The sequence below is a fragment of the Budorcas taxicolor genome, chromosome 5 (assembly GCF_023091745.1).
Source record: "Budorcas taxicolor isolate Tak-1 chromosome 5, Takin1.1, whole genome shotgun sequence".
Classification (NCBI taxonomy): domain Eukaryota; kingdom Metazoa; phylum Chordata; class Mammalia; order Artiodactyla; family Bovidae; genus Budorcas; species Budorcas taxicolor.
Genome location: NC_068914.1, coordinates 156,134,287 through 156,159,913, shown reverse-complemented (window position 1 = coordinate 156,159,913; position 25,627 = coordinate 156,134,287). Strand labels below are relative to the sequence as shown.

The 25,627-nt window shown below is 53.8% G+C and overlaps 1 protein-coding gene across 2 annotated transcripts; it reads right to left on the bottom strand.

Moving 5' to 3' along the window:
- Positions 1–102: 102 nt before the first annotated feature.
- On the bottom strand, positions 103–14,354 carry CSDC2 (cold shock domain containing C2). 2 transcript variants are annotated; one of them, XM_052640300.1, is made up of 4 exons: positions 14,181–14,354; positions 4,135–4,433; positions 2,726–2,848; positions 103–1,969 (listed from the first exon to the last, which is right to left on the bottom strand). In XM_052640300.1, the coding sequence occupies exons 2-4, from the start codon at positions 4,308–4,310 to the stop codon at positions 1,807–1,809; spliced, it is 462 nt and encodes a 153-aa protein (XP_052496260.1). In that variant the 5' UTR covers positions 4,311–4,433; positions 14,181–14,354; the 3' UTR covers positions 103–1,806. The 2 variants fall into 2 exon arrangements, with proteins under 2 accessions (XP_052496260.1, XP_052496259.1); XM_052640299.1 differs by lacking the exon at positions 14,181–14,354 and adding an exon at positions 6,285–6,336.
- Positions 14,355–25,627: the final 11,273 nt, after the last annotated feature.

Here is a 25,627-nt window from a genome sequence, read left to right as displayed (position 1 = left end):
GTGGGCCACTGAACCCCAAACAAGAGCTGTTTGGGGTGTCCTCCCCCAGCCCCTTCCCCCGGGACCCGATAGACAGGCACCTCTGGGCCAGGCTGAGTCACAGTTGAGGGTTTATTGCCAGTGTCAGGAAGGATGGGGGATCCAGGAGGCTGGTGGGGGTCTCAGGAGGTCTGACTGGACACTGTGGGGCCATGAGTGGGGTGGCCCAGGGTTGCTGTTAGCACAGTCTGCCTCCTGGTTCGTGCCTAAAAGGGGGGAGCCTACTCCTGGTGGGGGCGGTGGTGTCTTGGGGGTTCCCAGGAGTTAACCTGCACCAGTAAACCTTCCTCTGAGGAAGCCAGGGAGCCTGTTCCTCAGGTGAAAGGCTTCAGGCCTTGCTTGAGTAGGCCCAGCTCAAACTGGGGCCATTCTGAGTTTTAGGGGGCTGGCCAGTACGCCCTAACAGCTCTGGTCTTCCAGCCTCAGGACAGGGATGGGGTACACGTAGCCACAGGGCTGGGATCCTCCTAGACAGTCACTGACCCCCCATCGTGGGCATTTGGGCCCCTCTTTTACTCAGACTGGGTCTCCTAAGGGTGACTCCCTGGCAAGCCCTCCTTTGAACCCCATTTTCCCCCCCACAGGTGATGTGTTCTCTGGAAGGGAGTGTGGTGGTGGGGGGGGTGGCCTGCTACCCAAGAGTGCACACAAACCCGTCCTGGTCAAAGGGGAGAGGGCTGCCACACATTTAAGGGATGGACAAGATCGGGACCACACCTCAGCCACTGGCCTGTTGGGGGCCAGCGGGAGCCTCTACCCCATGGCTTTGGGAACAGGGTCCAGCAAGGGGCCTGCAGGGCTGGTGGTCTCCCAGGCTAAGGGCTTATTCTGGTGGGTGCCCCTGCCCGGCCCTGCCTGAGGGGTGTGTGTGTGTCTACCGCTGGGTCCTCACAGCTGTGATGGGTGGGCATGGGGTTTGTGAGTCAGGGCAAAGGGGGTGGCTCCATCCAGGCTGGGGGAGCTATGCCCCCACCCCACTGAAGACCCTTAGCTCCAAGGAGAGCTGAGGCGGCGAGGCTCAGCACGGGCTAGGGTAGTGGACATGGCCTCAGTTTGGGGTTCACAGCCATTGCCAGGCTGCGGAGGAAGGGCTGGCCAGGAGCTCCCCACTGCCTCCTACCTCTCCAGTGTGCTGCGGGGAGAGGAGCAAGGAGCTGGAGCTGGGCCTTGGCAGTGGGGGAAGGGGGCTGTCTGCCTCCAGGTTTCACCCTCTTCCCCTGCAAGAGGCCAGGGGGCTCCCCCAAAGCACTCACTGGCCTGGCTTCTGGGGGAAAGAGATCCAGGTCCCAGGGGGAGACCCCAGCCCAGAGGGGGAGGTGTGAGTGGCACAGGCAGAATCGCTTCCCCACAACCCCGCCGGCCAGGCCTGAGACAGAGGCGAGGGGAGCAAGCTGGTAGGGCAGGGCCCACCAATGCCCTGACACCCAGCCCCAGGCCTGACACTGGCCCTCAGAGGCTCAGTGGACCCTGGGACGGGTGTTAGGAGGGCAAGGGGGTCCTGTGCATATGTAGCGGGGAGGGGCGGGAGGACAGCGCAGATAAGCAGAGAAGGCAGGTCTGGTGGCTTCCGCCTCGGTCCAGCTCAGAAGGGTCACGGGGTGGATGGAGGCCCACACTCTTGTCCACAAGCACAGACACACAGATGTTCACACCAAGGCCGCCCGGGGGACTGGCTTGGCCGGCGCGGTGGGGCGCAGGGCTGGCTGCGGCCCGTCTACCCTGTGTGGCTCCCTCCCTCCCTCGGCGGCTGGCACGGGGCCCCCCAGCCTAGGAGCCCACAACCTGGCCGGACCACGTCTCATGGGGAGTGTGTGGGGCCAGCTGAGTGAGCACCACCTCCACAGCTTGGAACTTCTGGTTCTTGGGCGGGATCGGGCACACCTTGTAGGTCACCTCGTCGCCTTCCACCGGCACGTACTCCCCCTCGATGCTAGTGGCGGGGAGAGGGGTGTCAGCCCAGGAGAGGTCTCGGCCCTGGACAACCCCTGTGGTCTGGTCTGAGGTCAGCCTCACCCTGGGTTTCCCTAGGCCGTGGAGCCAGAGCCAGACTCGTAAAAGAGGAATCAGACCTGCCCATCTCTATAAAGCAGGGGTCCCCAGCCTTCAGGATCTAATGCCGGATGATCTGAGGCAGAGCTGGTGTAATAATAGGAGCAGAGTGCACAGTAAATGCAGTGTGGTTGAACCATCCTGACATCATCCCTCCCCAGTCCATGGAAAAATTGTCCTCCACGAAACTGGTCCCTGGTGCCAGAAAGGTTAGGGACCACTGCTATAATGTTGAGAGTGTGAGAGGGACTCAGGGAGGTCCCCAAGGCTCAGAGCTCAGGGACTCCACAGGCCATGACTAGCGTGAGGGCTGGGGTCTAGACCAAGACCACCCCGCCTTTCCTAGCCTCCCTCCAGGCTGAAAGGCCCAGGGGCTGGCCCAGCCCTCTTAACCCCCATGGTGTGGGAGTAGGATCCAGGACTCAGGCGGTGGGTCCCAGGGCTTCTGGGGTTCCCCTTTCTCCACCTGGCCCCAGCCCTCCTCCACCCCTGTCCCTGAAGGCCCTAGGAGCAAAAAAAGCTGCCAGGACCACAGGCTTCAGCCAATGAGGGCAGAGGCCTAGGGAGGCATTTTGGAGGCACTGCTGGGACCCTGTAGCAGGGCCCAGCTGAGAACAGGGAGCTGGGAGGGACTCACTCAGACACGTGCACGAAGATGTCCTCCGACCCGTTCTCAGGGGTGATGAAGCCGTGGCCCTGTGAGCGTGAGAACTGCTTACAGACGCCCTTGAACACGGGGCCAGCCGAGGCACGGGCTGTCCTAAAGATCGGGTAGGAGGATTGGACATGTGGCCTGAGCACGCCGCCCCCTGCGTCCCTGGATGCCCCCCCACCCCAGCCCTCCTGCACCCTGCCTGCAGAGCCTGCCTAGAAAACCCTCCCTGGAGCAGAAACCACCTATCCTGCGACTAGTTCAGTCCTCTCATCGCCCCACTGGACAATAAGGAGACAGGCCCAGAGAGGGAAAACTGGTTCTCCCGGGTGGCCCAGCAAGTGGGTCGTCTGACTGCCAGCCAGTTCCCCTCTCTGTACACAGGACCCTCCCCACCTGAGGCTGGTCTGGCTGATGCGAATTCCTGTTGTAAGAATGCTGAGTGAAGAATGTGCAGCCTAGGCGTGAATACCTCCCAGAACAGGGAGCTCACTCTCTCCCAAAGCAGCAGTCTCCGTCCTATTCGCTCATTGGTCATTCAGCCCTTCATGCATCAATTATTAAGCCTCTGCTCTGCACCTGGCCTTGGTGTGGACACGGGACAATCCGCACCTGCCATCAGACCCCTCCTTTGGCCAAACCAGCCTCCGTGTGGCCCCCATGAGTGACAGTGTTAGTCACCAGCGGTGTCCGACTGTGTGACCCCTGGACTGTAGCCCACCAGGCTCCTCTGTCCCTGGAATTCTCCAGGCACGAATACTGGAGTGGGCAGCCATTCCCTTCAGGGATCTTCCTGACCCAGGGATCAAATCCAGGTCTCCCACACTGCAGGCAGATTCTTTACTGTTCAAGTCACCAGGGAAGCTCAAGTGGCTGGCACAAACCTCCTCTTCAATTTGACTCCCCCCGCCACAGTGACCTAATTCTGAAGGCCCAGGGCTGGTCTCTGTCCAGCCTGCCCACCTCTCTCCACAGGTCAGCCACGTGCCACGGTTCTTGCCCAGGCTGTTTCATCCAGCAGGAGCACCCAGCTTCCCTCCTCTCCTGATACATCTTCCAAGGCCAGGTAGGATATCTTCCCCGAAGCCCGACACTGGGTCCTCTCCCCCAACCCTGCCAGCTGTTGTGAACTGTGGACAAACTCCCCCTGTATTATAAGCAGTCTGTGGACTGAAGTGTTGCCTTTTTTATCACTGGATCCCCTGGGGAAGGAGCTCCATACAGCTTGGTAGACTGAATGAATGAACGCTCGTAGTTACTAGAAGGTCCTTACACAGCTCCCCTGCCCTGCGGTGAGGATAGCAGGGGATGGCGGAGGAAGAGACTGGACAGCCCCACCTGGAGCCCCGTCCTGGGAAAGATCAGCAGAGCCTGGGCGAGGGGCTGGTACTCACGCTGAATACGTCCTGGTCCGTTTGGTGGGCAGGGGACTGGGCAGGTCCCGAGATGAGACACTGCCTCGCTCCCAGACCCTGCTGCCCTCCCTGTGGAAGGGAAAGGTGGGCCAGACAGGGGACTTGGGGGAGTGCAGCGGGGGCACGACCGCGGGCGGGGTAGGCTCCGAAGTCATGGCGGGGCCAGCGGGAGAGCCTGATGGGCTCCCAGGCGCAGGGGCCGGTGAAGGGCTTGGGCGTCCTGACGGGCAGGGCCCGGCCTGGCCCTGCTCGGCGGCCTCACCAGCCACAGGCTCCGTCTGGAAGGGGGAAGAGAGAGGTACAGGTGAGTGTGGTCCAGGGTGGGCAGCTTCTGGACACACGTCTGGAGGGCTGGGCCTGCCTGCTGCTCCCAACCGTGAGTTCAGGCCACTCACAGCCCCTCCCTGACACAGGGTCCTCACCAGAAAGACAAAAGGGTCTTAGAACCTTGCTGCAGGCTGAACTGTGGTCTCCTAATAGTCACCTATTGAAATCTGAAGCCCTCAGTGTGATGGTATTTGGATATGGGGGCGTTTGGGAGGTAACTGGGTTTAGATGAGGTAAGGAAGGGGACTTTCCTGGTGGTCTAGTGGCTAAGACTGTTTGCTCCCAATGCAGGGGGGCCAAGTTTGATCCTCGGTCAGGGAAGTAGATCCCACGTGCAGCAATTAAGAGTTCTCATGCCACAACTAAAGATTCCCAAGTGCTGCAACTAAGATCCTGCGCAGCCAAATAAATAAAAAAGTATTTACATGAGGTCAGGAGGGTGGGGCCCCCATTATGGGATCGGTGTCCTTACAAGGAGAAACCCTTCCCTCCTCACCCCTTCCCAAGAGCTTGCCTCCTCTGCTCTTGCCTTGTGAGGACACAGCCAGCAGGGGGCGTGCGTGCGTGCTAAGTCGCTTCATTACTGTTCCACTCTTGCGACCCCCATGGACTGTAGCCTGCCAGGCTCCTCTGTCCATGGGATTCTCCAAGCAAGAATACTGAAGTGGGTTGTCAGTCATTTCCTTCTCCAGGGGATCTTCCTGACCCAGAGATCGAACCCGCATCTCGTGCATCTCCTGTGTTGGCAGGTGGGTTCTTTACTGCTGAGCCACCTGGGAAGCCCTAGCAGGGGGTGGTCTACAAGTTAGGAGGAGAACACTCCCCAGAACCAGACCATGCTGCCACACAGAACTTGGACCTCTAGTCTCCAGAACCAGAAGAACTAAATGTCTCCGTGGAGCCCCCCGTCTGTGGTGTTTTGTTAATGGTGGACCGAGCTGACTGAGACTAACCGCAAAGTCCTTCCAGCCTGTAGTTCAGCTCTTCAACTTGGGGGCCTAGGAGGTGGGATGCATAAAGTGGCTGATGACCTGGAACACAGTTTGGCACAATTGCCAGCAGTTTCCAATCTGCAGACCTGGGTCTGAATCTCAGCTTTGTCACCTGTAACCTGGTGACCTCAAGCAAGCCACTCAACAGTTGCAACATGGCGGGTGGGAGTGTGCGCTCCAGACCCCAATGACCTGGGTTTGAATCCGTCTCTACCTATTGGCTGTGCAGCCTTGGTCAACACTCATAGCCTTTGACTTGGTTTCCTGTTCTGTAAAATGGGAAAAGCATTGGTTCTTATTTCATAGAGAGGTCACTGTGAGGATTAGATGACATTCTATGTGCTTAGAACAGGACTGGGGTATGGTGAGCTCTTTGGAATGTTGGAGATTTTTCCTTAGCCCCAGTTTCTTCCTCTCTAAAAGAAAGTTGAGAATGCTTACCGTGCAAAGTGACTATGGCTTCAATGATTTAGTGTAGATACCCAATAAATTGCTATTGTCAATGCTAATCAATAGAAGTTCCCCTGACAACAGCTCAGGGCCTGGATAAACTTTTTAAAAAAATCATCCATTTTATTTTGGGGGGGCTGCATTGGGTCTTAGTTGGGTATGTAGGATCTTTCGTTGGGCAATCAGGGTTAGTTGCCCTGAGTGTGTGGGATTTTAGTTGCCAGATCAGGGATCAAACCTGCATCTCTCTTGCATTGGAAGGCTGATTCTTAACCACTCTACCACCAGGGAAGTCCTTCATCCTGTATTTTTCTCTGTGGAGGAAAAGAATGTAGTTACCCCATCCATGCACCCACTCACCCTCCGGGTCCCCTGGGATCGGAAACTCTTGGGCTCCAAAAGATGCTAGACTATTTGTTGAGCCTGGAGTGGGTGGCCTGCCACAGCGGGGCCAGCAGGACGCCTTGACCAAGAGAGCTCCAATTTCACTGCATGTTAGCTGTTGGCTTGGGTAGCACTTCCTCCAGCCTCAGCTTCCTCTTGAGAGTCCCCTGGACTGCAAGATCAAACCAGTTAATCCTAAAGGAAATCAACCCTGAGTACTCTTGGGTAGGACTGATGCTGAAGCTGAAGTGCCAGTACTTTGGCCACCTGATGCAAAGAGCCGATTCATTGGGAAAGACCTGATGCTGGGAAAGATTGAGGGCAGGAGGAGAAGGGGACAACAGAGGATGAGATGGCTGGATGGCATCACCAACTCAATGGACATGAGTTTGAGCAAACTCCAGGAGATGGTGAAGGACAGGGAAGCCTGGCGTGCTGCAGTCCATGGGGTCGCAAAGAGCAGGACACGACTGAGTGACTGAACAGCCACAGCTTCCTCACCTGCACAATGGAGCTGAGACACCCTGCCTCACTCCCTCATGGGCTATGGTGAGGCTTGACTAAGCAGGGATGCAAAGAGTTGCCCATGGCCCATGACATATAGGAGTGAGGGTGACAGGCTCTCCATCCCCTCACCCCCATTCCTTCACTCCCCCCACCACCCTGGGACCAGAGGTGAACCTCTGAGCTAAGTCTATTTCTGACCTCCATCTCTGCCCTGCCCCCTGCAAACCCGTAGTTTCCAGGGAAGAGTTTAAGACGCCTTCGGACTCCAGAGCCCTGCATGGACCGGAATAGCTGAGGAGTCACCGCCACTCAACTCCCTGGCAGGTCTCCTGGCCACTGTTCAATGTCCTACAGCAGGTGGGACTTTTCTGGGTCAAGGTGATGAGCTGGCTCTGCCGTCCCTGGGGATGGAGATTCAGTGTCCCGCCCCTTCAGCAGGCCCCCAGCACATCCCATCCAGCCAGGAGAGCTGCTGCGGGGGCGTGGGGAGGCAGGCAGAGGGTCAGAATTGCCCCTCAGGGGCCCTCACGCTGAGGTGTGGTTTTTCTCTCTGAGCCCACCTGAGGAGGCAGGCAGGGGCCAGGTTTAGCATTGTTATCCCCATTTAGTTAACTAATTGAATTAATTTAATCAACCCTGAATATTCATTGAAAGGACTGATGCTGAAGTGAAAGCTCCAATACTTTGGCCACTTGATGCGAAGAGCCATCTCAATGGGAAAGACCCTGATGCTGGAAAAGATTGAAGGCAGGAGGAGAAGGGGATGACAGAGGATGAGATGGTTGAATGGCATCACCAACTCGATGGACTTGAGTTTGAGCAGGCTCCGGGAGATGGTGACAGACAGGGGAGCCTGGCGTCCTGCAGTCCTTGGGGTCACAAAGAGTCTGATACAACTGAGCAACTGAACAACAAGAAACTAATCAATTGACTTTTAAAAGCCGGGTATTGAACCTGCCCCCTTGGCAGTGAAAGAGCAGAGTCCTAACCACTGGACCTCCAGGGAATTCCCTTGTCCTCATTTTAGTGAAGAAAACTGAAGCGTCAAGAAGAAAAGCAATCACACAAAACCTTGCTCATGAATGTCCACAGCAGCATTATTCATAAAAGCCCCAAAGTGGAAAGAACCCAAAGGCCCAACCCCAGATAAACAGATGAACATGTGGTTTATGTCTTTATGTGGTTCACATGAAATAGAACATGATTCAGCCATAAAAAGAAATGAAGTTTTGATAGAGCTCTACAACAGCTGGACTTGAAACCTTGAACCTTGAAGTCACGCTGCTAGGTGGAAGAAGCCAGTCACAAAAGACGGCATGTTACCTGATTCCACGTACGTGAAATGTTCAGAAGTGGCAAGCCCATGGAGATGGGAGGATTAGTGGTTCTAGGGGTTGGGAAGGGCGAAGGAAAATGAGGAGTGACATCTAATGGGTACAGAGTTTCTTTTAGGGGGTGATGAAAATGTCCTCAAGTTGACTATAGTGAGGTTGCATAGCTCTATAAATACGCTAAAAGCCACTGACTTGTCCATCATAAACAGATAAATTATATAGTGTGGGAATGATACCTCGATAACACTGTTAGGGAAAAGGAAGACAGGGAGCAAAGCTACCCAGGATGACAGCAGAAAAGCAGGAGGTGCCCTGGGGTGCACTCCTGGATGCCCCCTACCCTACCTGGGTGAGGGTGGCAGGCGGCAGGGAGAGAAACTCAGCCTCCCTTTCTCCAGGAAGCAAGGCGGTCCTGGGCTGCCCACTGCACGGCTTTCCCAGGCCTGGTATTGTGCTTGGCAGTGACAGCCTGTGCTGGGAGGTCGCGGGGGGTGGAGGGGAGGGAAGGAGGTAGGGGAGGGGCTGAGGCGGTCCACAGCTGTTGCCAGGGAGATGCAGCTGAGCTGGGCCCTGCTCTGGCCAGCCGGGCCTCCGGACCCAAGACTGAACGAGCCCGGCTCTCAGGTTCCATGCAATGTGGGCAGTGGGGAGGGGTAAGGGGCACTATCCAAGGTAGGGGTGGAGGGCAGCCTCCTCCTTCCCCTCCCGCAGTGGGCCAGGCAGCAGAGGGGAAGGGGAAGGAGATGGAAAAACAGCAGCGACAGAACATGTATGCCTTCCCACTCACCATCCATCACCCCACCCACCCTGGGAGAAGGTGGGGAGTGGGCCTTTGGGAAGGAGTTGGGGCTGGGATCTCCCCTCTCTCCTTCCTCTGCTGGAAAATGAAGATTTCGAGAGCCCCCCCTCCAAGGGCGTCAGTGAGGATGACACGGGATGGAGTGTGGGAAGCACTGAGTAGGTGCTACCTGAGAGGGGGCTCCTCCCAGGCAGGGTGGCTGAGGTGGGCATGGGTTGGGGGGGGAGAGGGAGCGGGTGAAAGAAGAGACCCTGGAGCCAAACCCACCCTTTATTCTCACCTCTCCTGTTTCCCCGAGGACTCGCCCACCCACTAGGTCCCTGCCCTGCCCCTAACAGTTTCTCCTTTCATTTAGTTCCTGTGTCAGTACTTTAAGGCTCTTGCTATTATGACCCCATTTTGCAGGTGAGAAAACTGAGGCTCAGGGAGGCTCTCAATCACTCAGGGCCACACAGCAATTAATGTCTGAGCCAGAGCTTGAACCAGGGCAATCTGACTCTGGAGCCCTGGAGTGGGGAGTCAGGGGTCCTGGGTTCAGTCCTTGTATTGCTACCAACTTGCTGTGTGACCTTGGACAGAGTCTTTGCCTCTCTGATCCATGCCAGAGCCCTGGACTTGAAGAAGCTGCCCAGTGCAGGGTAGCCTGGGAAACTAGAGAGAGCCAAACAAGGGGATGCAGAGCAAGCCTCCAGCTCAGATTCTTTCTCCAGAATGTTGCTGCAGAAGGGGGCAAGGGAAGAGAGGGCTTTGATCGTCTGAATGCTATATAGTCTTTACAAAAAAGTCCTTTTTAAGTCTTTATTGAACTTGTTACAAAGCTGCTTCTGTTTTATGTTTTGATTTTGTGGCCACCATTCATATGGGATTTTAGCTCACTGACCAGGAATAGAACAGCACCCCCTGCAGCGGAAGGTGAAGTCGTAACCACTGGACTACCAGGGAAACCCACAGAGTCTTTACAGAAATTATTTTCCACTTTTAAATCTCCCAGTTGCTGCAAAAGGTTGAAATTACAATTGTGTTCGTTTTACAAATGAGGAAGTTGAAGCTCAGAGAAGTTAAGTGACTTGCCCAAGGTCACACAGCAGGTAAGTGACAGAGGCCAGATCTTGTCTGAAAGCAAATGGTATCTTCCTCTGAGGATAAGTTCCCAGAAGAATTTTCCCTGAGAAAGCAAAGGGGAAATAACTGAGAGCAGAGAACTAGATGTGTTCGTAGAACATTTGGTTCAACTCAAACAGAGCTAGAGCCTGGCCCCTAAGGGATTTGGTATGCCTGCCTGGGGCCATCTCTGGCCTGGTATGATGCCCTTCAGAACTAGCAGCTGGAGGGCAAGAGGACAGCCTGAGTCCCAGATGACCCAGGATTGACTCCTGGGTCTAGAGTATCCTAGCGGGGTGACCCTCCCTTAAAACAATATATCTACTTATTTAGATATTTGGCTGTACCAGATCTTAGTTGTGGTGTGTGGGATCTTTAATTGCAACATGTGGGATCCAGTTCCCTGACCAGGGGTTGAACCCTGAGCACCCTGCACTGGGAGCTTGGAGTTTTAGCCACTGGACCCTCAAGGAAGTCTCAACACTTCCTCTTTGAGACTCTGGTGGTGGTTTACTAAGTCGTGTCCGACTCTTGTGACTCCACAGACTGTAACCTGCCAAGCTCCTCTGTCCATGGAATTCTCCAGGCAAGAATACTGGAGTGGGTTGCCATTTCCTTCTCCAGAGACTCAGTTTACCCATCTGTCAAATAGCGTGAATCAAAGTCCCTGTCCAGGTTCCGAGAGGAGCCAAGGAGCTGTGTCAGTGGTGCCCCGAGAGTATTTTGGTTCTGACCCTGCCAGCCAAGCTTCTCTTCATTTCCCTGCATGCAGATCAAGCCCCAGTAATTCCGCAGACAAAAGGCCAGAGGAGGTAAAAATAAAACAGCAGAGCTGTTCAGAGATAACCCTAGGCAAGGTCCTGATACAGCATCATGGGGCTGTGAAGGGTGATTCAGCCACATCAGCAGGTGACCATCAGCCTGGTGTTGGGGCTCCTCCAATTATCCACTCCCCCAAAAGAACTGGGCAGGAGATGGCTGTCAGAGTCTTCTGTTGACCCTGTGAATCCCTTTCCTTTTGGGCAGGTCAGGGAAACGAAGCTGGCTCAACCACCCGGTGCTGTGAGACCTAGGGCAAGCACCTGCCCTTCTCTGGGCCTCAATTTTCTCCTCGGCTACATGAATCATCATTGATCCTGATGACGCATGAGGGTCACTCCACCTCTCCTCTGAGGTTGTCAAAAACACACGCGTAACTGAGTGTGACTGCCAGGCACTGGGACAACAAACAGAAGAGACAGCCGTGCCTTGAGAGAGCCCAGGTCCGGGGGGAACAGACAGACAAGCAGAACACAGGGTGGTTGGTCACAACAAGATCATGGCCACCATCGATGGATTAGTAACCACGTGCCAAGAGGTGTGCAAGCCCTTTGCCCCCTTTCCTCATTTATTCCTCACAACAGCCCTACAAGGTAATTATCATTATAACCCCATTCTTCAGAGGAGTAAACTGAGGCCCAGAGAGGTGAAGAGTCTTGCTGGGGTCACACAGCCAGTTGGGGCCTGCACTTTAGCATCCTGGAGATGTTTGGTTGGGGGGGGCTGGGACAGAGGCCTCAGGCAGGAGGGAGGGAGGGAGGACTGCTCGTCCCTGCAAGCTCCCGCCGCCCCTGCAGAAGGAAGAACGGGGCTTGGGGTTCTATTCCTGGCTTTGTGCTGACTCAGACCGTGACCTTGGGTGAGTCACTTGCCAACTACGGCAAGCTTAAAAACAACTCCCTCCATAAAAGCATCCCAGCCCAAGCCCCCACTGAGAAGGGACAGGCAGTGGGAGGCGTGGGTCCGATGGCTTAGGGGGAAGGACAGGGAACACGGGGTGATGGCGGAAGGGCTTTCCGGACTTTGAGGGCTTACCCAGGGTGGGCCTGAGGAGGGCGAGGAGACAGCCTCAAGCCCATCAGGCAGAAGCTGGCTCTTCCCCAGTGCCCCTGCCCTCTCCCAGTCTCTCAGACACTCCTTAAAATACATCAGTGCCAAAGCTGCTGGAGCAGCTGGAGGTGACCTAATTAAACCTGGTTCTTTCCCTCTCCCACAGCGTGTGTGTGTGTGTGTGTGTGTGAGCGTGTGTGTACGGGGCAGGCGCGGGGGGGGGGGGGGTGGGCACTGCCCCAGCCAATACTCGAGCTTAATTGAGACCCTTTAACTCTCCTCCTTGTCATGTCCCCAGGTTGCCCTGGAGGGCTCCTATGATTAAGGCCTTTGGGCTTTGTGGGCATTAATGAGGGTATGGATGCCAGGATGGGCACCACGAGAGAGCCCTGCTCACATCCCAGCCCTGCCGGGCTGTATGACCATGGGCAAGTTGCTTTCCCACTCTGAGCCCTCCTTGGAAAGAGGAATGGACGGGTCAAAGTCACACTTAAGAGTGGCTGAGCTTGAACTCAAATGCCAGGCCACTTATCCTGGTGCCCATCATTTTGTTGGCTTGGGGCAGAGGGGAAGAGCTGCCCCATTGCTTTTCGTCTCCCATCTTAGTAGTCTGTGTGGAGAAAGGTCTGAATTGCCCCGAGCCCTCCTCTTCCCACCAGGCTTCAGGTCCTGGCCGAGCTAGTTGTGACCAGTATGATCAGCTCAGCCAGGCCCTGAGCGCCCTCTGCTGGTGCCACTCCTGGGGACTTGCCTCCAGACCAGCCTGCGGGTTTCCCTCCCTCACCAGCCAGCAGTGTGGGACCCCCGAGTTCCTCTTAGGGAGGCTCCCCCCACGGCCAGTGGACTTCCGTGACCACTGCCCATCCCTGGGAGAAACCTCTGTGGCCAAGAGTGTCCTCTGGCCTCTCCCAGGCCCTTGTGAGCTGGTTCCTACTCACACCTGTCTTTTCTTTTTGTTTTTTTTTTTTTTTGGAGGAGGGTCAGACAGATCCAGAGGGGCGGGGCAAATATGGGAAATAGATGTTTTTGGAAAAGACTTCAAGGAAATGCTGAGGGGAGGAGATATCCAGAATTTGGAGGACTCAGAGGCTTCTGAGATAGAGCCAGGTCTGCAGGACAGGCTCTCCATCCCCCAGGGGGCTGCAGACAGCCCCCTTCCCAGGGAGAGGCCTCCCCTGGAGCCCATCCAGACGGGCGTGCTGCCAGGCTCTCGGAAAGGTGGCCCACCCTCTACCCGGGTGCACTTCCTCCTCCCCTCCCCCAGCCCCAGCAGATGAGGCAGTTCACAGTCTGTATTTATTATTGTTCTCGCTCCCCGCGGCCCCCTCCCCTCTCCCTGGGAAGAGTCTGCAGGCTGGCAGATTGGCAGGAACCTGCTGTCTCCCTTGTGGGTGCCAGCATCACCCCTTATCTCTGCCTGGACTCCTTGTGCCAGGGTCAGGCCACTTGGGGACTTGGCACTACTACCCAAGGCTGCCTGAGTACGTGAATCCCACGGCACGGGATCCAGTGGACCCTGGCTGATCACCCCCGCCCTCCAGGGGCTGTGCCCTGGCAAGGGTGGAGGTCAGCTCGAGACCAGCCTGCAGGGGAGAGGAGTGGCCTTGGAGAAGCAAAAGCTCCTGGTAGGGGTGGCTCCAAAGCCAAGGGGGAAATAAAAGCGTGGAGCCACCTCTCCAAGCCAATTAGCCCAATTATCCCCAACACATCGCGGAAGAAACAGAGTCAGGATGAGACAGCTGCTCCAGGTCCAACTGTCTGCTGGCCACCCCGCGCGCCCCCCACCCCTGACGGTCCCTCCCTGGCCCCAGCCCCAAATTCCAGGGGCAACGATCCATGTCGCTCCCTGCTGCACTCTGCTTTCAGCGTCTCAGTCATTTCTCTCCCCTCTGGTTCCCAGACAGGAGGCTGCGGCTACAGCTTGGCAGGTGTCTGCCGTTCTCTGCCTCTTGAGCCAGACATAAGTCCCAGACACACACACACACATACCCACACCCTTTCACAGGGAACCACGCAGCCTCAGCTTCCCCTGGGGGCCAGGCAGAGCAAGGGAGGGGGGCGGGATGGCCGGGTGGGCTCTTCCGCGCTCACACATGCCTGCCTCTCCTCTGTAAACTGGACTGGGCCGGGCCAGCCCCAGGGGAGGGGGCCCACCTTCCCAGAGCACCCCACCCCCCGCCATTGCACCTCCCTCTGGTCCCCCATCGTTAGAGCCAGTTTCCAGGGCCGAAGTGCCTGAGGCCCCAGGGTCTAGCCCCTTACCTCTCTCTGACGGCCGAGGTCCCACACAGCCTCCCGCAGCCGTTCAGACTCGGCCTCTCTCTGGCGTGCTTGGAGCTGATGAGCAGGGATGGGTCTGAGAGATGTGCTGTGTGTCTGACTCCGTGTGTGTGTGTGTGTGTGTGTGTGTGTGTGTGTGTGTGGGCATGCGGCACCTCAGGCCCCTCACTCACTCACACACGCCTTCCTCCTGACGTCAGGAAGAGCAGGAGGGAGGGACCGGGGTGGGAATTTGTACTCCCTGCTTAAAGGGACACCGGGCCCCTGAGTCAGACACGGGCGGTGTGAGAGAGTGAGCTGCGTCTCTCGGGGGCCCCGAAGCTTCTTTTTCTGGAAAGTGGCTTTTATTGCCAGGCCAGGGTATAATTTGCCCTGCCAGGTGGGAGTAGCTGCTGAGGAATGCAAGGGGGAAGAGCTTGGGGACAGCCTGCATTCCTGGCAGTTAGAGAGCAAGGAGGGTGGTGTGTGTGTGTGTGTTTGTCTGTGTGTCTGCCAGGAGGCTGTGGGGTGGACGGTGAGTCTGGAAGCGTGGAGGCCACAGCAGGGCCCCAGGGACTCGCCAGCCTCCCTCTCCCTTCTGTCCCCTCGGCAGAGTGGCCCCTGCCCGCCACTGCTCCCTCCTCCCTTGGCTCTGGGCTCCTCCTCAGGGAACCCATGTGGGCAAGTCTAGTCACAAGAACTCATGTCTTCCTCTGTCTAGCCCGTGGCAGACCCTGAGCTGTTTCTGCTGGATTGAACTGAATTGAAGAGGCCCCTAAGGGAGTGAAAGGTAGCTACACACACACACACACACACACACACACAGACTCCACAGCCTGGGAAGGCCTGGGTGTGAGTCTCCGCCCTAGCGCTTCCAAGCTGGGTGACCTGGGCAAGCTTCTCACGACTCTGGTCCCCCATGAGCTCTGGAAAGCAGAGAAGGAGGCCCTTGCTGAGGGGGCTGTTGGAGGCTCCAGGGCAGCTTGTGTACAAGCCTGGCTGGAGGAGGCCCCCCCCCCCAAGACTGGCTCCTTGTCCCCCTACCCATCCCTTCTCCTCAGGAAAGAAGAAAGTCTGTCCTTCGTATATCTTTAGTACAGCTGACGCAGCCTGGCATTTTCCAAAGAAGTCTTATTAAAATAAAAAGGAGCAGAGAGTTTTAAGGGAGACCAGAAAGATACAAATACCTAATAAAAGTGGTTAGCAATAGGCACGGAGGGCGAGCCAGTGAGTTGGGTGACGTAGGAGTCAATGAAAAAATGATGTGGGCAGAACTGCAGGAAGAGAACTTCTCTGGCACAAGGGCAGTGACTTTTTAAAACATATTTTTAAAATATCTGTGTATTTATTTAGTCGTGCTGAGTCTTGGTGTTGGCATGTGGGCTCTGGCCCCCTGACCAGGGTCGATCCCGGGTCCCCCGCATCGGGAGCACAGAGTCCCTGCTGCAGGGCCACCAGAAAGTCCCAAAGGCGGTACCTGAAGTAGAGAGGTCCGGAGCTGGTCCAGCCTTGAGTCCTGATGGCTGCACGGTGGGTCACGGGCCAGCAGAGGGAAGTAGTCAGGGAGGACCTCTCTGGAGTGATGATGTTTAAGCTGAGCCTCTGGTGACACGAAGCAGCCAGTCTTGCCAGGGTCTAGAGAGAACTGTGGGAAGAGGGGGTGGTTTGTCCGAAGGCCCTCAGGTGGGTGTGAGTGCTGGCATGCCAGAGCACTGGGAAGAAGGCTGGTGTGGCTGGAGGGGGCGCGGGGGCGGAGAGGTAGGCCATGAGTCTCGAGGCCGAGAGGCAGGGCCTCAAAGGCCAGCTCTGAGGACGCTGTGGCTTGGTCTGCTGTACACTAGGGCCGAGGGCCTTACCCCTCCCTGCACGTCCAGCCTCCCCTTCTGAGGCCCTCCCTGCCCCGCCGGCGGGCGAGCATGTGCTGCGGCTGCCAGGCAGCCGGGAGGCGTGAATGAAGGAGGCTGGGCTGAGGTTTGAAGTAGTATTATGATTATTCTCCACGAAGACGAGAGGGCACAGCTGTTCATTCAGGAAATGAGCAGCCCAAGGCACCACCCACCCACCCACCAGCAGCTGAGTAACAAAGAAATCATCTGCTTAAAACCCGGGGCTCCACCATGCAGGCTATTTCTGTGAAAACCCAAGAATTCAAGCTCACCCCCTAGAAATCCTTCCTCACTGTAGGAAGGAGGCTGTAGAGGTGGGTCAGGAGAAAGAAGCCCCTTAGTCCTGTTGGTTCCAACTGAACTTTAAAATCCCCATTTTGTTACTGACGATCAGCCCACCGGTGGGGCCCCGTCCTAGCCTTCCACTGCCTTGAATCCACAAAACCCTTTAAGGTACGTACACTCCTCCTAAGGTGTTGGTGCCACTTGACAGATGCTGAAACTTCGGCACAAAGAGTTTAAGAAACTTACCCAGCACCACACAGCTGGTAACGGAGCTGGAATTAAAGCACAAGAATTCTGGCTTCGTTATTATTGTCCTTTCTGCTGTATCACGCTGCTCTGAAATGTCTTCCGTTCCCTGGACACCCATATCCTATGCTGTGGGACTCATCTGCAGCCTGTACTAGCAATTTTATTTTTATTTATTTATTCATTTTAAATGTCACTGGTTTGTGCAGCCCTCCACAAGCATCCTATTTATTTATTTACTTTTCAGTTAATTCATTAACTTGGCCGCGCTGGGTCTTTGTTGCGGCTCATGGGCTCAGTAGTTGCCTCGTGTGAGCTTCGTTGCCCCGAAGCACATGGGATCTTGGTTGCCCCATCCAGGATTGAACCCGCATCTCCTGCATTGGAAAGTGGATTCTTCTTTTTATTATTATTTTATTTTTGGCTGTCCTGGGTCTTTGTTGCTGCATGAGGAAGTTCTGCATGTCATGCCCTGCCACCAAAAAACAACAACAAAAAAACACTGCATATTCAAGGAACTTAGGGTTTCCGATGTGGCTGGTGCAGAGAATAGAAGGGCAGAGGCCGTGCTGTGTGGGGTCTGGGGGGATGCCTGACAAGAGGTCCGCTCCTCCATCTGAAATGAGACAGTGTCGCTGGCAGCCTCACGGCTCATCCAGGATAGCAGTCAGGGCAGGCAAGATGCTGGGGGTGTGGGAGGCTCTCCTGGCCTTGCCTGGGGCTGGAGCCTGCCCTAAGGTGCCCAGGTGAGCATCTCCGCGTGATGTAGCTGCCTGGATCTCCTCAAGCCACTAGGAGGAGCTCTTTGTGATGAGAAGGGGGTGGGGGTCCCTGACCCACGGCCAGCCTCCCCCGCACCTTTCCCAGAGGACTGGGGCTGGATCAGCCAGGCTGACCCCCAGCTGACCTGGCCCTGGGATGGCTGTGAGGCAGGCCTCGATCAGCCATCTGCCCGCAGATACGCGGTCCTGAACACCTCCAGGCTTCCCAAACTGAGTGCTCCCTCCACGCTCACCGTCTGAGCGAGGCCGTCCCCAACCGCCTTGGCCAGAGGGGCAGTCGCCCCTCCCTCACCATCAGATTTTGCATGTGAGCTTTCTCAACAGCAGGGCCTGAGAGAGGACCTGCCTCTGTTTGTTTTCCTGTTTCTTGTGGGTCCTCCTTGCCAGAGCACAAGCCTCCCAGAGCAGGGCCTCCTGCACAGCAACCATAACAAACATCTATTGACTTTCTCTACTTTGTTTTCTGGCTCAGACCAGAGCAGAGTAATGTCCTGGGATGCTCTGTTTAGGTCCCTTCTAGGACTACTTTCCCCAGTGCTCCCCAGCTGTCCACGGCGGGGTGTGTGTCATTCCTGGGCCTTTCCAGACATGGCCAAGGGCATCATCCTGCTCCTCAGAGCTTCCATGCTTTGAGAACCTGGAGAAGGCCCTCGAGAGCTCAGAATCAGGAAAATCCAGATACCTGGTTAGTTTATATTTTATAATTGAAACGTTCCTAACCAATTACAATTGGTTAGTTTCTATTTGGGGCTTCTCTTGTAGCTCGGAGTAGGCAATGGCAACCCACTCCAGTACTCTTGCCTGGAAAATCCCATGGATGGAGGAGCCTGGTAGGCTGCAATCCATGGGGTTGCACAGAATCAAACACGACTGAAGCGACTTAGCAGCAGCAGCAGTTTGTAGCTCAGTTGGTAAAGAATCTGCCTGCAATACAGGAGACCCGTGTTCGATCCCTGGGTCAGGAAGATCCCCTGGAGAAGGGAATGGCTACCCACTCCAGTATTCTTGCCTGGAGAATCCCATGGACAGAGGAGCCTGGCAGGAGGTCCCAAGAGTTGGACACGACTTAGCGACTAAACCACCAACAGTTTCCATTTTATAACTGAGATGTTTTTCTCTTTGTTTTGACTGCTGGAAATCTTGGAGCCAAATTCTTCCTTTGTCAATAGCAAGTTCATTTACAGGACCATGCGTATCTCAGGGTTAATGTTTTCTTTTCCTCATCTGATTTAATCATCCAATAAATATTTGTCCTGGGCTTATTGTGCACTTGACACTTTTCTAAGTACTGTAGTGGGAAATCAACAGTGAACAAAACAGATACAAACCCCTGTCTTCGTGGCACTTACAGTCAGGAAGAAGGAGAGAGGCAGGAAAACAACCTAATGAATAACCATGTCACATGTCAGGAGACAGTAAATGCTATGGAAAGCCATGACACAGGGAGGTGAGGGAGGGAGTGGGGGGTGGTGGTTTGCAATTTCAAATGGGAGGGGTGGTGCCAGAGAAAGCACCACTGAGGTGATGGACCTGGAGGAGGTGAGGAAGGAAGACATGAGGGTGCTGAGAGGGAGAATGTTCTAGGGAGAGGAGACAGCGTCAGGCAGAGGCCGTGAGTGGGGAGGATGCCCAGGGTTTGACAAACAGCCCCTAGGCAGAGGCAAGGGTGCACGCGGTCATTGGGATCACTGGTGCACCCCTCAGGGCTAAGAAGGCTGTCCCAAGAACTGGCTCTTCCTCCAGTGAGATGAAGCATTGCCAGGTCAGGAAAGGAGGACTGAGAATTTCTGAGTGACATTTAATTTATTTTTTAAAATTAGTTGACTTATTTGGCTGCACCGGTTCTTAGTTGTGACATGTGCGACCTTTAGTCATAGCCTGCAAACTTAGTTGAAGCACGAGGGAATCTAATTCCCCAACCAGGAATTGAACCCGGACACCCTGTGTTGGGAGCATGGAATCTTAGCCACTGGACCAGCAGGGAAGTCCCTGATGAAGTCCATTTTGAAGATGGAAAATCTAACAGGAGCAGGTTTGTGGGGGAAGAGATGACCATTTTGGCCCAGGTGAAATTTGAGTCTCCAAATGGGGATGTGAGCAGACAGGTGTATAGACTGCTCAGCGGAGCCCTGAGGCCTGCCCACGTCTAGAGGTGGGGAGAGGAGGTGGGAGGAGGACCCGGGTGTTGGAGAGGAGGGAGTGATCAGCCAGGATAAGCGCGGTCCTTGAGGACTGAGAATTGCCTCTGGATTTGCCAGCATAGATGCCATTGTTGACCCTGAGAAAGCAGCGTGGGTTGAGAGGTAGGGCCAAAACCCTGACCGAGCAGGCTGAAGACAGACAAGAAGAGAGGATTTGGAAACAGTAAATGCAGTTGACTCCTTCAAGCAGTTTTGCTGGTAAAGGGAGCAGAAAATGGGGCACTAGCTGGAGGGAAAGAGGGCTGAGAGGGTTTTTTTAAGATGGGAAAAAATCTTAATTGCTTTTTTTAATTTAAATTTTATTTCGCTTTGAATTTGAATAGGTAATATGTTCCCATGATACAAATTATAATAAGGTTAAAACAATCACTGCACATTTTGCACGAGAATACAGAAGTATGTTCATCGCTCAGTCCTGACTCTTTGCAGCCCCATGGACTGTAGCCCGCCAGGCTCCTCTGTCCATGGAATTCTCCAGGCACGAATACTGGAGTGGTAGCCATTCCCTTCTCCAGGGGTTCTTCCTGACCCAAGGATCATACCCGGGTCTCCTGCATTGCCCTTCCTTGGTGGCTTAGGCAGCAAAGAATCTGCCTGCAATGCAGAAGACCTGGGTTTGATCCCTAGGTCAGGAAGAACCCCTGGGAAGGGAATGGCTACCACTCCAGTATTCTTGCCTGGGAAATCCATCAACAGAGGAGGCTGGCAAGCTATAGTCCATGGGGGCACAAAGAGATGGACACGACTGAGCGACTCAGGACACGCCTAGTGATGGGAATCCCCCAGCAGTGAGAACTCCGGCTTTCGAACGTCCCCATCTCCCAGCCAGAGATTTCAACAGGCTGCTCCTGAGATTCTGATTGGTGACCCTAATGGGTCAAAGCCCGTGGACACTGTGCCCCATGATCCCACACATCACAGATTCTGAAGGGCATTTAAAACATTCTCCCTCCTACCCGGTCCCTCTTCCACATCCCTCAGGCATTCAGTTCCTTGCCCTGGAGACAGCCAGTGTGATCAGTGCACACATACCTGGGTGAACACACAGACACGCACAAACACACACACACACAGACACACACACAGAGACACAGACACACACACAGAGATACACACACAGTCGCAGAGACACACACAGAAACAGACCCCCCCACACACATAGACACACACACAGATACACAGACACACACAGAGATATACACACAGACACACACACAAACACACACAGACACACAAACACACACAGATATACACACACTCAGAGCCACAGAGATATACATACAGACACACAAACACACAGACACACACAGAGACACACAGACACAGAAACACACACAGACACACAGTATTATTTTTCTCTTTTTGACATGAACAGTAACATCCCATGTAGACTGCTCTGTACCTTGCATTTTTATACTTAATAATATATTCTCAATATCATTCTCCATCCATACACAGAATGCATTCTCATCCTTTCATACGGCTTTGTATTATTTTACTCAATGGTACACCATGTATCTTTTTTCATCCAGCCCTCCACTGATGGACAGTCATCTGAGATGGGTTCTATTATTATCTCCACTTTACAGGGAGGCCATGAGCTGCTGAGAGGTTCACTGGCCGCCGCTGCTCAGCTAGTGCGCTGCGGCGTGGGAACTCCATGCCCTTAACCACCCACTGGACTCTCCTCCTGGATTAGTTTCCAACTCCATTTCTCCCTCACTCCTCTGTTCTTAGCAATTATTTTGGTATCCTTTTGTTCCTTCAAATAGCACGTATTTACAAGCCCTGACCTTGTGCCAGGCACAGGGCTAGGCCGGGAGGATGGAGGGGGACACGACGGAAGAGTCCTGGGCCGGCAAGGAGCTGGCAGACTAAGTCTCTGTGTTTTTGTCAGCCACCTCAAAGCTTTCATGGAACGACGCAGAGAATTAACAAGGAGGCCTGGTCCCTGTTTTCACTAATGAGGAAACCGATCGTGCCAAGAAATCACTGTTACAACCCCGTAAGCTGAACACCATAAAAGAAGCCTGGGAACCCAAAACATCGAACTCAGTAGCGCTGGCCTCTTCGCCCCAACCTGGCCCCCCTCCAGTTTCCCATCTCAGTGAAAGGCCTCAGGCCTAGGCTCCTCCCACTTCCATCCCCAGGTCCTGCACCCTATCTGAGACCACCCTCTAAAGACCTCTGGACTCGGCCCAACTTTGCTCTCCATGGCTACCAACCTGCTTGGGCCTCCTCTTACAGGGGCCACCCAGTAATTTCCTCCCTGGTATTCTTTTCTCCACCAGCTTCCTCCCTCCCACTATTCCTCCAGCTCACATGTCCTGGTGTTATTTCCTGATTCTAACCTTCCAACACTTCCCTTTGCTGCCCCTGGGCTAATGAGGTGGTGGCATAAGCCCAGTGGTTAGGAGGGCTTTGGAGTCTGAATTTCAGCTATGCCACTTACTAGCTGTGTGACCTTGAATGATAGCTGTGTGACCTTGAATGACCTACTTAACTTCTCTTTGCCTTGTGCGCTAGTGCGTGCTAAGTCGCCTCAGTCATGTCCAACTCTTTGTGACCCTACAGACTGTAGCCTGCCAGGCTCCTCTGTCCACGGGATTATCCAGGCAAGAATTCTGGAGTGGGTTGCCATGCCCTCCTCCAAGGGATCTTCCGGACTCAGGGATCAAACTCAGTGTCTGTTACGTCTCCTGCATTGGCAGATGGGTTCTTTACCACTAGTGCCACGTGAGAAGCCCTTTGCCTTAGATGAGGCAAACTGAAATGAGATAAATGATAGTGAGATAAATTAGATAATGATGATGATGATAACCCCTACCTTATACAGCTGGTGTAAGAATTCAAAGTTAATGGATCTGGTGGTACAGTGGTTAAGAAATCTCCTTGCAATGCAGGGGATGTAGGTTCCATCCCTGGTCTGGGAACTGAGATTCCCACATACAGTGGGGTGTGGCCAAAAAGTTAATGAATATAATAATAAGGCCTTTGTGATCTGGACCCTGCCCAGGGGTCTTCAGTCTTACCAGTTTTCATCTCCTCTATAAACCCACTGAAACATTTTTTGGTTTTCTCAAAGCCTCTGGCCCTGACCTCCCTCTCCTTATCCCAACCCCTCTGAGCTTAAGCTGGGCCTAGAAACCAGTTCTCCTTCCCCACTGGATCTCTAACAGTTGTCACATACTGTATTGAATAAATGATGAGAAAGTTATTACATTTGGGTTCTGATGGATGAGTAGGAGTTTTTCAGGTAAAGAAGTGTTCAAGACTGGGCTATAAAAGGACTTTCTCCATCCTTGGAGCTGGAAGCTCCCAGTGACTGGAGGACAGAAGGGAGGTTAGGCTGGAGAGGAAAGTTGGGCATAGTCCAGAACTCTCTGTGTAGACAAAAGAAATCCACGAAGGGAAGGTTTTTGTGACAGTGGGTGGGTCAGTTGCAAGAAAGACTGAGGCCAGTAGCTTGGATGTATGGTGGCTAAGCTCTGGGGCAGCAATGAAAAGTCCTTCAGGGCAATAAGTTGTGGGAATGAAACGAAGAAGGAAAACTTCGAGAGATTTGAGAGAAAGAATTAATATGATCTCCTAAACACTTTTACTGAAGGCATCTTAGAAATGATGTTGGGCAGTTGTGGGAATAAAGAGCTAAAGTCTCATTTCCTCCCAACTTCAAGAAGCTCAAATCCTAGGAAAAGCAGACAGACCTATAAATAATATAGATGCAGAGAAGGCCAAATTTGGTCACGGCAGCCAGACGTACAGAGATATCCCTATGTGCGTAAAATCAGCAAATTGAAGGACCATGCATTTCTGACTGTCTCTGTCATGCACTCCAAGTCTCTTTTTATTTGTTTAAAACATACTGCAGGGACTTCCTGGTGGTCCAGGGGTTAAGAATTTGCCCTCCAGTGCAGGGGATTCAGGTTCAATCCCTGGTTGGGGAACTAAGATCCCAGAGACCTCAGAGCAGCTAAGCCTGCAGGCGGCAACTGCTGAGCCCTAGTGCTCCAGAGCCCACGGCTACAACTGCAGAGTCTGTGCACCACAGTGAAAGATTCCCCATGGTGCAACAGAGATCCTGAGTGCTACAACTAAGACCCAATGTAGCCAAATTAATAAATATTAAAAAGAAACCACACACAACACCCTGCAGTGTATTTCCATGACCCACCAACTTTTAGAGACTGTGTAGTGTAGAGATTCCGGTGGGGCCCACTTCTGCCGTTTAGCAACCCATAATCTTAAGTTACTAACTTCTCTTAGCCCAAGCCCACGTTAGCTACCATAGGAAGATGAATGAGACTGGAATGCCGGGAGAGAATAAAATGAGACTGTGGGTAGTGTCAAGATCCTGCAAAGCCTTGTGAGCTACCAGAAAGATTTTGGATTTTATTACCAGTTCAATGGGAAGCCATGATCTTCATCATTCAGAAAACTAAGATCATGGTATCCAGTCCCATAACTTCATGGCAAATAGATGGGGAAACAATGGAAACAGTGACAGAGTTTATTTTGGGGGGACTCCAAAATCACTGCAGATGGTGACTGCAGCCTTGAAATTAAAAGACGGTTGCTCCTTGAAGGAAAAGCTCTGGTAAACCTAGACAGAGCAGAGACATTACTTTGCCAACAAAGGTCCATCTAGTCAAAGCTATGGTTTTTCCAGTGGTCATGTATGAAAGTGAGAGTTGGACTATAAAGAAAGCTGAGAGCAGAAGAATTGATGCTTTTGAACTGTGGTGTGGGAGAAAACTCTTTTTCAAATTTATTTTTCATTTATTTGGCTGCACTGTGTCTTAGTTGCTGCATATGGGATCTAGTTCCCTGACCAGGGTTCGAACCTGGGCCCCCTGCATTATGAGTCTTAACCACTGAACGACCAAGGAAATCCCATGGAGAAGACTCTTGAGAGTCCCTTGGACTGCAAGGAGATCCAACCAGTCCACCTTGAAGGAAATCGGTCCTGAATAGCCATTGGAAGGACTGATGCTGAAGCTGAAACTCCAATCCTTTGGCCACCTGATGCAAAGAACTGACTCATTGGAAAAGATCCTGATGCTGGGAAAAACTGAAGGCAGGAGGAAAAGGGGATGACAGAGGATGGGATGGTTGGATGGCATCACCGACTCAATGGACATGAGTTTGAGTAAGCTCTGGGAACTGGTGATGGACTGGGAAGCTTGGCATGCTGCAGTCGTAAAGAGTCGGACACGACTGAGTGACTGAACTGAACTGAACTGAATGGGAAGCCACTGGGCCTTCCCAGATGGTGCTAGTGGTAAAGAAATCGCCTGCCAGTGCAGAAAACATAAGAGATAGGGGTTCGATCTCTGGGTCAGGAAGATCCCCTGGAGGAGGACAGAGCAACCCACTCCAGAATTCTTGCCTAGAGAATCCCATGGACAGAGGAGCCTGGCGGGCTACAGTCTGTATAGGGTTGCAAAGAGTCAGACGCGATTGAAATGACTTAGTACGCACAAGAAGCCACTGAGGGGTTGTTTTCTTTCTTTTTCTTTCTGGTCCCAATTTATTATTGCTTCTCAATTGAGATTTAATCTGCTTACAGTTAAATGCAAAGAAAGATCTTAAATGTTGAGTTGGATGAGTTTTGACAATTACATACATCTGTGTCTGCTGCTACTAAGTCACTTCAGTCGTGTCTGACTCTGTGCGACCCCATAGACGGCAGCCCACCAGGCTCCCCCGTCCCTGGGATTCTCCAGGCAAGAACACTGGAGTGGGTTGCCATTTCCAATGCACGAAAGTGAAAGTGAAGTCGCTCAGTCGTATCCGACTCTTAGCGACCCCATGGACTGCAGCCTACCAGGCTCCTACATCCATGGGATATTCCAGGCAAGAGTACTGGAGCGGGGTGCCATTGTCTTCTCCGATACATCTGTGTAACCACCTGCTAAAAGGAGACACAAAACGTTTCTATTATCCGAAAAGGTCCCGCCTGCCTGGTTCCGGTTAATTCTCCCCGTTTCCAGAATCCGGTTGGGTCTAAGCAGATTTTGTTGGCGTTTGGAAAGGATCACTCGGGCAGT

Excerpts from the sequence above, each read along its gene's own strand:
- CSDC2 (XM_052640300.1), bottom strand. The coding sequence starts at position 4,310 with ATGACTTCGGAGCCTACCCCGCCCGCGGTCGTGCCCCCGCTGCACTCC. Across the intron at positions 2,849-4,134 it reads CGGACCAGGACGTATTCAGC|GACAGCCCGTGCCTCGGCTG; the intron begins GTGAGTACCAGC and ends CCCGATCTTTAG. Across the intron at positions 1,970-2,725 it reads ATCTTCGTGCACGTGTCTGA|CATCGAGGGGGAGTACGTGC; the intron begins GTGAGTCCCTCC and ends CCCCGCCACTAG.